This window comes from Acromyrmex echinatior, chromosome 3 (assembly GCF_024713525.1).
Source record: "Acromyrmex echinatior isolate Ae372 chromosome 3, ASM2471352v2, whole genome shotgun sequence".
NCBI lineage: Eukaryota > Metazoa > Arthropoda > Insecta > Hymenoptera > Formicidae > Acromyrmex > Acromyrmex echinatior.
Genome location: NC_141854.1, coordinates 19,723,261 through 19,734,699, shown reverse-complemented (window position 1 = coordinate 19,734,699; position 11,439 = coordinate 19,723,261). Strand labels below are relative to the sequence as shown.

The 11,439-nt window shown below is 30.7% G+C and overlaps 1 protein-coding gene across 5 annotated transcripts in view; it reads right to left on the bottom strand.

The window, feature by feature from the left end:
- Positions 1 to 728: 728 nt before the first annotated feature.
- The window catches only part of for (cGMP-dependent protein kinase for), a 47,145-nt gene continuing 36,434 nt past the window's right edge, over positions 729 to 11,439 (bottom strand). For all 5 annotated transcript variants that reach the window (XM_087404848.1, XM_087404849.1, XM_087404850.1 and 2 more), the window contains 8 exons: positions 6,622 to 6,841; positions 5,264 to 5,327; positions 5,012 to 5,184; positions 4,637 to 4,783; positions 3,759 to 4,205; positions 3,292 to 3,591; positions 3,111 to 3,173; positions 729 to 2,815 (listed from right to left, as the gene is read on the bottom strand). In XM_087404848.1, coding sequence (XP_087260974.1) covers positions 2,650 to 2,815; positions 3,111 to 3,173; positions 3,292 to 3,591; positions 3,759 to 4,205; positions 4,637 to 4,783; positions 5,012 to 5,184; positions 5,264 to 5,327; positions 6,622 to 6,841 — 1,580 coding nt within the window. In that variant the 3' untranslated portion in view covers positions 729 to 2,649. The remainder of the gene's footprint in view (positions 2,816 to 3,110; positions 3,174 to 3,291; positions 3,592 to 3,758; positions 4,206 to 4,636; positions 4,784 to 5,011; positions 5,185 to 5,263; positions 5,328 to 6,621; positions 6,842 to 11,439) is intronic.

Genomic DNA, 11,439 nt, shown 5'->3' with positions numbered 1-11,439 from the left:
GCCGCCATTTGTTGGAATGAGTAGGAGATATGATAGAAGCGTAATGGAACATATGCTGTACACACTAGTATTGTATTGTACTAGTATATGTGTGTGTATATGTATATATATGTACATGCACTATACACATTTGTGGAAGTGAGCGGAAAAATGGCGAAACCAATCAGAGAAGAGAACACTATCCGCTCTCTCTTGATTCTCTCTGGTGACTATGTGATAGGTCACAATGTAAAAATATAAATCAAAATATCATTTGTCTACTCTCATAATTGATAATATATATTATTTTATTTTTTGTGTGTGTAACCGATATTAAATGTTTTTTTTTAGTGTTAAGAAATTTAATAATATCTTCTATTCGATCCAAAGTTAATACGAGCCTAAAAAAGTACGAGCCTAAAGTGTGGATAATACATAATAATACAATTGTGAATTTTGAAAATATCCTTTATCCATAAATGAGCCAATTGTTTTATATTTGATTGATATTATTTTATTTTTATTCATTAATTTTATTGTTGTCGTATATTTTTTGTTGTTATTAGTTAGAGTTTTTATTTTTTTCTCAAATAGTTATATATAAACATATTTTTTTTCTTTGTTCTAAAAACATAAGAAAAGATTCTTTTATTTAATTGCACTTTTTATCCTGTTCTTTTTCGCGTGTTTTACAAAACACGCGAAAACAATTTGTTATACCTAAATACTAAAGAAATAGCGATATTAAATTACAATGTATCATGATTTTATTAAAATATTGAAATGTTATCCTAATGTTTTCACTTTTCATTTGCCATCTTTCGAAATACAAGAATTTTACATATAAAGAAAAAATTAACAAATGTGTTATACATACATATTCGGTACAATTGAAGGTCTGGCTAAGAACCAGCCAAGTTTATGTTCTCAAATATTACAAAGAAATCTATATATATGTACAATATATGCGTCATATATTTACAAAATCTTATTCTCGTTTTGCTACTATTTTTAACATGAAAATAATTCCTTCCACAAGTGTAATTGCAATATACAATTTCAATTGAAAAAAAAATCACTAAATGTCACAATACAAGTCACTAAAGAGAATGAGTTTGGTTGATTCTTGTAGCCACACCTACAGTTGTTATTAATAAAATTTCATATTGCATGATATATATCCCATATTAAAAATTTATACGGTATTTATAATTCATTATTTACAAGAGTCACATATAATTAATTAAAATATAATTATTACAATAAACTATAAAGTAATCAAACAACAATGAACTTGCCATAAAAAATTTAACATCTGATCGATCAAGCTATATGCACATTTTGACAAGTTAAATGGATGGCAAGAGGTCCCTTGGACTTGAGCTGACTGTTTCTGGCGTGTGACCGCGTTTCTGAGCACAAGTATGACATGTATGAGTGTACCTCTTCGAGGTAATAATGGCACTTGGCACTTGCATATGTATTCTATTATAATGTATAACCATGGAAGGATTATATGGTGTGCTCAGTTTGGCCAAACCACACGCCTCCTTTTGCTCCATGTCGTGTCTAAGTCTATCAACCGTGAAACGCGAAACATGGCGGTATTCATAGTCTGTTTTTATTTTAAAACCATCTTAAATATAATGTCTTAAGATGTTAATACAGTCCTCGAATTGACTTACAACATCTTAAGATTGACTTAAAACAGTCTTAAATGTAAGAATCTATGAATACCGACCTATTTCACGTCATGAAATTGATACTGAATCTTTCCTCGTGCAAGAAAAGATTCAGTACCACCTTCATGACCGAAACGGGTCAGTATTTATCGGTTCATACCCAGCAAACGAGAATGGATTGAAATGAATTGAAATGGATTCAAATTTTCAGAAATATTGATTCATGTTAAAATGAATGCTTTTCAATCCTGAATGCATTTTTATTCATTTATAGGATTCATTATTGCATAGAGCATATCTCTATGCCTTTCAATCTAAAAATAATATTAGCTTTTTCTGTGCACACAAATACACAACACATATAATTGTGAATACTGTTCAATTCAAAATTTTTGAATAGGAAATGCAGTTTTTCAATCCAATTGCATCCAATTGAATCCAAAAAAAAGTATTCGCTATTTTTAAAATACGCATTCGGATAGAAAAAAAATTCAATCCATTTTAATTCTTTCTCGTTTGTTGAGTATAAATACCGCCCTATATTTCACAGTTGTAGGCCTTGCGGAACGAGGAGCAGAGAAGCAACAGAGAACGCTAATTTTAAAGAGAGACGCTTGCAAACTGAGCACACCATATAATCCTTCCACCATGTGTATAACACTGGGGAAGAACTCGTCAGACATAAATATAAAATTCGCAGTTCTTTTTAAATTTTTACATCATCCGAAATTCATAAAAATTTTTAATTTTACCATAATGCAATTTTTCTCATTCACAAATCCCGATTATACTACGAAATATGACAAAAAAATGTAAAAATATGATAAAATGCGACTGTAATCTGTATATCACGTGATATGAGAAAAGTATAAATAAATGCAGGTGTCGCCAATTATCTCGCATGATCGAGAGAGCGTTATGTTCTATTACAATTTCCTGCTAGATTAAAAACGCGAATATTAAATAGAAGTCCTTTATATTTTTTGCATTAAAAATCGTTATCCCAACCGGAAATATCGTCGGGTGGCGGTGGATCGGAATCAGCTGGATAAGCGTCGAAATTCGTAGTGTCTGTAGCGCCTTGAACTCGTGGTAGTATTGGGGGTTCCAAAGTCCTCGTTTTTAAACCTTCCCAATTAAAGCCATCGAACCATCTATAATGAATCCATAGGAATATATCGTTCTGATTTTTTATTTTAAAATGCTAATATATATATATATATATATATATATATATATATATATATATTCTTATCTTAGCATTTTAAAATAAAAAATCAGAGAGATATATATATATATATATATATATATATATATATATATATATATATACACATACACATACATACATACATATGTGTGTGTGTGTGTGTGTGTGTGTGTGTGTGTGTGTGTGTGTGTGTGTGTGGTGTGTATGTGCATGCATATATATGTATATATTATATTTACTTATGCTTCTGTATTTCACTAATGCCACCTCTTTGATATCCAAGACGTTCTGCTGGATTATCCCTGAAAGAGAACAATTAGTATTGTTAATATTAGTCAACAAATATATGTATTATGCTATAAATATTTATCATGAAAAAAGAAGAAAAATTCTAATATGTAAAAGTATATCACAATTTACCTGCAAAGCTTTTTGATGAGTGCCATCGCGTTACGAGTAATGGACCTAGGAAATTCTATAGCATCGATTCCTTTTAAGATAATATTATACGTCTTCATCGGATCAGCACCCGTAAAAGGAGGTGTACCCGTAAGCAACTCAAACATGAGAACACCAAGGGACCAATAATCAGCGCTTATGTCGTGACCTTTATTTAGAATGACTTCCGGTGCCACATACTCTGGTGTACCACAAAAAGTCCACGTTTTCCTTCCGTTATCTAACCGTTTGGCAAAGCCAAAATCCACAAGTTTAACATATCTAAAAAATAATACGACGAAATATTCTAAATCCATCAAAATTTGTTAAGTATTATTATGAAAGATTTTTTTTATAATCCAAAATTAATACATTAATATGTCCATAATTTTTTAAATATTTTCTCAAAATAATATATTATTTTATTATTATACAGAATATATTCTTACCCTTGATTATCCAAAAGTAAGTTTTCTGGTTTAAGATCTCTATAGATGATATTTCTGGAGTGCAAATAATCGAATGCTTCGACAACACATGCAGTATAAAAGCGTGTAGTACTATCATCAAAGTATCCCTTGTCCCTAAGAACAGTCCATAACTCGCCACCTAAACAGGCTTCCATCAGCATATAAAGATATTTTCTATCTTTAAAGGTTTTGAAAAGTTTGACTACAAAATCACAATCCGCTTCGCTCATGATCCTCTTTTCTGACATAATGTGCTGTTGCTGTCGTGTCTCGACGATCTGCGCCTTCTTCATTTGTTTCAGAGCAAAGGATCGTGTGCTATCTCCGGCAATTTGGACTAATTCAACTCTTCCGAAACCACCCACGCCGAGAGTCGCAATAGTCCGAAGGTCTTGTAATCGTACATCCCGAAATTCCTCATTTAATCTAAAAAAATTGTAAAAGATTTCAATATAATTCTTAATCGGTACAAATTATTTCTTTGTTATGTTAAATGTATATTTGCAAATTGCAAAGAAGCTTTTCTACATTTTCGCTATTTTTTTGTAATCAATTTATTAACAATATTAATGATATAATTTTATGCTAAAAAATTATCGATATTATCAGTAAATTGATCTGTTTTTGTTTTTATTGCTGAACTTACTTGAAATGTACAGTTTATTGTCCCATCCTAATGTTTTAAGCATGGAACATAATTAACATTTACAAATAATAGTGATTACAGCTATTTCTCTCTCTCTCTCTCTCTCTCTCTCTCTCTCTCTCTCTCTCTCTCTCTCTTTCTCACACACACACACAATTCTAGAATACTTATCTATAAAGCTTTCTGTATAGTTAACAAAAGATATATATACCTCCTACGTTCCACCAACTCGTCCCTGTATCGCGTTCGGATTTCATCCAAGGATGAGATTAATTGATTAAACGTTTCGCGGTCTATTACCAAACAGTTCACTCCTTCTGGATCGTCAGCAATAATATTAGCAGTTCTGAGATCATCTCTATAACGGTGAAATAAATTAGTATATATTTATATCTTAATCTCATTAAAATGCGAAAATTTCATTTAAAAATATTACAATCTTGAGATAAGATATATTTAAACAAGACAGTAAACAAATGGGATGTTTATGTTTTCACAATAACAAGAATGATGTGGGATGTTTATGTTTTTACAATAACAAAAATCTTAAATAAAAATTGAAAATAATAATATTAATTATGCTCACCCTTGTAAAGCTTTTTCACCGAAGAAATCGCCTTTTCTTAAGGTTCTAATATATTTCTCTTCCGTTGTATCGGGCTGTTTTATTGTCACGCGTACTTGTCCTCTACTGATGATGAAAAATGTGTCACCCCTCGCTCCTTGTCTTATTATATAATCCCCATTGTTGTAAAACGTCTGTAAATATGAAATTAATTATCAATTATATAATTTAAAAGCAACGAAAGTATGTTTTGTCAAGAAAATCAGCTCATACCTCTTCTAAAATGTCCGAAATTTTGATTAGAGTTTCCTCGGGCAGGTTTTTGAAAATTGGCACGCTGAAACGTAAAATCATGTGTCAATTCCAAATGTATATAACGTAAGATTATTTCTACAAGTTTTTATTAGATATTTATAAGAGGTTACTACACAAGGGTCATCATTTAATTTTTTTAACTTGCGAAAAGACTGTAATTCTCAACTCGCAGACATTACGTAAGAAAATATTTTCTTGACAATAGAATATTTACATAACGTATTTATTATTAGGTGTTGGAATTAATTCGTAGCGTTTTTTAATGAAAGAATGTTATTTATTTCACATGAGCATTAAAAAATACATTAATAAAAGTACTTCCCATCACTTGTAAAACGCTACGAATTAATTCCAACACCTAATAGATATACAAAAAATATACAAATTTACATGAACTTATCGTTTAATAGTGCCTCATTAATATCATTCACGATAGTTTTGCTGTAAACTGAATTATTGAGAAAACATTGGATAACATTCGTATTTTACTATCTGTTTTCGTGTTTTATACACATATGTATATATAATATTATTACTGCTAATATTCTTCATAATAATTATGTCATCAGTTACATCATATAAAAATTGACTGCACTACGTTACCGATCATTAAAATAACATCTGCATGGTTAATCGAGTTTTGCACGTTGAAATAAAAGAAAAAGATGCTATCTTTTCTTATTAAAAAGAATGTAACTTTCATAAAATACAGTTTTATAATTGTCCAAATTTAGTCATTATCGTATCTTAAATTAAGTCGTTCAAAATTTAGCATTCGTCGTATTTTAAAAGTTGAAATTGCAGATATAATCTGCAAATGCGGAACTTTATATTCCTAGGGCAATGGGAATAAAAAACGATCCGTTATTCCACAATTCTGAGAACATAAGATATGCTAAAATATAATGACATAATTTTTGAAAAATCAATTTTATGACGAGATCTTGATCGAGGCACAGAGTATATTTGAAGACGATAATGATCAAATAAATAAATCAGGATAAGAAATTTATTTACTTAAAAGAAACTAAAATCGAGGATATAGGCTGTAGACTTACGGCAGAATTCTACATTGTTATTGTTATTAGAATAAAAAGCAAATCGCTATTCAAGAAATGTAGATATAACAATTTTTAAAAAAGACAAAAAAAAATCAATTTTTAATCTAAACAATTTTATTGCGGAATTTTGTTTAAAACAACAATGATCAGCTCAAAATTTGTCATGATAAAAAAAACCCTTCAATTATGCAAGGGTATATCTGACAGCATTAGATGAAAGTCCATCGGAAAAGTTTAGGTATCATACTGATTTACCTCTTTAAGAAGTCCGTGTATTCAGCCTGTCTCGAGAGACCGGTCCTCATCATAATGGTTTGGAAGCACTGCCGGTCGATGGCCCATAATTGGCAATCAGTCGCAGCAGTGATCGTTGCTGTCCTCTTGCAATTGTAAAGAATCGCAAGTTCACCCAATACTTTACCATGTTGCAAAGTGCTGAGATATTTGCCGTCCCTCGATACCTCGACCTTACCCTCTGAAAAAGAATTTCAATCAGAGATCAGAGATATAATCTCTTGCTATACGATGACTGTGAGATGACTATTGATATGAATTTGAAATCATTTAAATAATAGTTTGTGCTGCTGAATGATTAATTCCGAGATCGGAATTTAATCGTCAATATTAATATTATAGTATTTGTCACCTTAATTATGTATTGTCTTATACCATATTTGTTTATATCAAAATGCTACTTAATTAGTTCAATTATTTCGATTTCATTCACAAACAAAATTAAATAATTGTTATCGAAAATTGCTAAATTTTCTCCTTTTGGTTTATAATTACTAGAAAAGAAAAATTATGTTATGCAGTTATAAATTTATATATGCTATTCAACAGACCAGAACAAAATTCTGTAATTGAAAAGTTGACTGTTTATCTCTCTCTAAAACCAGTATTAAAATTAATATCTTAAGAGTTGACCCAGTCGTCCAGTGATCATCGATGTGTTCAATAAAACTAGGAACGTAAAACAGTAATTCTTGTCAAGATATATTTGCGGACTGCACAAATATTCTAACTCACGTTCGATTTTCTTTGCTTTGAAAGCTATGGAACACGTTCTGAATATTAATAATCAATTTTTACATCGCGCAAGTCTGGTGATGACATATTCCTGATGATTTACTGACGTTTCTAAATCAATTAAGCGTACGTCGTTACTTTTTTAAGCATGTCAATACTCATTCAAGTCTTATCGGGAGGACTTGATGACTCCTTAGAAAGATTGCTTCGTACAATGCTAAGTCACGACAAGTTCACAGACTGCTATGCAATTACATGCTTTGAATGCTATGTGACATTCTCTATTCATATCTTTCTAGTGTACAGTTGATTATACACTTTAGAGTATCTATTGTAAATGCATTATCTATTATAAATAATATACATGTATGATCTTTGGATTCATATATGTATATTGTAAACGCTTTCCAAAGTGTTACATCTCATTTTCATCTTAGAATTATCGTTTTAATTTCAGCTCAGGAATATGTCGTTAAAATTAATGTCGCGATCTGTAAGACATCCTGTATATAGGATTTGCTAATGCAACAATGGTAATAACTTTCAATCACATTTCTTACAATCTCAACATTTCTAACAATCTCATAATTTTCTGAAATTCTTTATATTGTATTCTCTTACTAAGACAAAATGCTATGATTATCTGTAATAGAAACAATATTAAACCAAGTATCTTTAAAACCATAACACAATAGATATGTGAATACACAATAAATAGGAAAAGCCCTAAACAGTCAAGTTATAGTTTCATTCAATACTTATAATTATATAATTCAATGTGAATTTATACAATTCAATGTGAATTTATATTCACATTCAATCCTGCAAACTGAGCACCGAATTTAATTTTCAATCTTAAAACGCAATCCTAACAGAACTAGAGTAGTAATATCATTAAATTAAATTGGTAATCTATAATATAATATAATTTTAATCGCCCTCACGCGATCTGTCATGATTTTATAATGTGATTTCATACGTCAAATACCTTTCTGCGTAAATTGCGAAGGAAATATTACATACGATTCTCTTCTGCAGAACTGCATATAAAGGGGTCGAATCAATCAAGAGAGGATCTAGGCATCTAAGCAGATTACGCAAATCGAAGTATCCTTCCTTTTTTATCGCCATATCATTCGTCGCGACTCAATCGAGTTCGACATTGCGACAGGATAGTCCACGGCCACGTATTGTCCCGCGAGCGTTGCTTTCACTTCCTCGCGCATAACGCCTAGTACGAGTCACACAAGGGACTCCGAACCGGTTCCGTTACCGATCGTGACTCGCGCGAGATGGATCGTATCTTTCGCCATCGAAGTTAACCATCGAGTTAAGCGGCGGCTATTAATAAGCACGCGCGTCGGTATGCTCCCGTCTCGCGGAGAATGCCCCGTACGATGTCCTGTTTGATTCCACGCATCCGTTAGTGGCAATTTCCCTTTGAGACAACGCGTCTCATCGACACGGGCGGTCTTGTAACATGCGTACGTTATGAGTCACGAGATACAGTTGGACCTCCGATATTCTTGACTTATTGAGATCGAGCGATTTCTCTATTCTTGGAGCTCCGCTATTTCATCACTGCAGTTGTACTGCCAGAAATCGCCCACAGAAAGAACAATTCTACTGAAATATGTAATAATCTAGCTGGATGCAAATCTGAAAATATTGTGTAATTTTGTTGGACTATTCAAAATAATTATATAAGAAATTTAAGCATGGTGAGGAATGCTGCAAACAGTTTTGACATTCTAATAATTAGCTTGAGCGTTCTACATAATTATTTTGATAGTCCGACAAAATTATTATTATTAGATATGTATCTAGCTAAACTTTTTGATATTTCAGCAAAATCGTTCTTTCCGCGAATTCTTTGCACTTGAAATCAGTTTTCTCATACATATACATAGATCGCATTTGATAATATATGTGTAGATTGATAAAATATTTTTATTATCCTTACATTATATCTACGATATTATCCTCTTATATCTCTCTATGTATTTTTTTATTTTTATGTATTTCTTTTCTTTAACATATTATTTATTAATAATAATTCTTATTTTTTGTCATCTTGTTTTATTTATGTACCATTTTTTATTTTCTGTGTACTTATTTTTATATTATTTTTGTTTTCATTATTATTCACTGTATGTATGTTCTTAGAAGACTCTAGAATGACATAAATGCTCTTTCTAGCTATCTATCTGTGTTAGTAAATATACATGCGATTCTCAGCACGTGTCTCACGTTTCCAAAGATAATGAATTATGATTTATGATCGTCAAGATTTATAGCAGTCAATTGTTGATTCACAGATAAAAAAAAAAGTCTTCTCAGAAAATTCCAGAAAATCATTGATAAGAAAAGTATTTAATTGTTCGAGGCGTGAAGGAAACTATTAAATGGAAATAGATCAATATGACTTATGCTTCTTTTTACAGATTTCATTTTTATTAGTAGACATTCGCGAAGTTGCATGAATTTGCATGCGTGATAAAAGCACATATAATAGAAGCTGATATGATCGCTTTTGTATGTAACGACTACGTGTCCTAAATTCAGAACAATAGACTATAAGATATGCAAATTCGCGCGTTATTTCGACGATGATCGCGAGGATAAATGTCGGTTTAATTACAACTAAAATCCACTTTAGACAATTTATAATTTATCTAAAATGAACTACGTACAATAACGTGTTTATTAATAAATTTCGATATTATATTGTATCTATTTTTTAAATGCAATTGTGCATCAATTTAAATAAGACTAATTGTAAAGCCGAAATATTCATAGTTCGTTCTTCAAGATTGTTTTAAGTAACGTCTTAAGATGCTAGTTCTGAGATATGATTCTCAGTTATAATTCAGTAGTTGGTTTATCTCAAAGCCTTGCTCCACTAACGTAAGATTAACTTTAATCTCGGTTTAATTTACTGTTTATCTTTTTTTTTAATTCTTAGAATTAGAACCTAGATTAAAGTTAATCTTACGTACATTAATGAAACCGAACCTAATTAAAACTGTACTTAAGACGATAGTAAATATAAGAATCGATTATGAATATCTGCTTATGACTTTCTTCTTTATTAATACAGCATAAAATTATAGTAATTTTATAATAGTACTTTTCAAATTATAAAATTTATAATAACTTTATGCTGTAAGTATGGAAATACAATATATGAAAATTGTATTACAAAATCACTCGTTTAGAATGCGTAACTGTAAGAAAGTCTAGAAAACTCGGAAAATGTTGATAATGCTTGCGTGCGCATATTACAAACTTTGGAAAGTGTGCATAATTGCAATGCTAATGAAAAAACAACATTGAGATTTTGACGATGAATTGCGTGCCGCGAAACGACTATAAGATTATAGGTGGAGGATGCCAACGATTAAGCTACATGTAGTTCAACATTTGATTACGAAAATTTTTATAATTAGAAAATATGATATAAAATTAAATATTTTTGTTATACGTAATTAACTACATTAAATAAACTACATTAATTAGAGAATTTCTCAAATAAGATTTACAAGAGTATCTATAAATAGAATAACATTTAAAAATATTACAATAAACACACTTATACAATCAAATCTTTCAAATATTTAATAACTATTTCTTCATAAGATTACTATTAATAATCTAAAAATAAAATAAAAGTTATCCCTTCGATACGAGCATTTTAGATTCATTATTGCTCACACGTCCATTCGAGAAAATAAAAAAGCAAACTTGACAAATGGCATCTCCCTCATTAATGTCAGTTATCTTGCGTAAAACTATATTGTGCTCTCATGCACACGATTCGCACAATGAAAATCTTTCGATTTGATTGCTACGAGAATAGAAGCGTCCAAGTTTGAATGCCACTTCGAGAATCGCGGAACCGAATATTGGCAAAGTCATACTCTTTGATCTCTGCATGACTATTCCGTTTAATCTTTACGAATAATGTACATCGATATTCGTAGCGTATAGATAATTACGTAACTATGTGAAAGTCGAGAGAATTGTCCTCCGCACATCTTTATC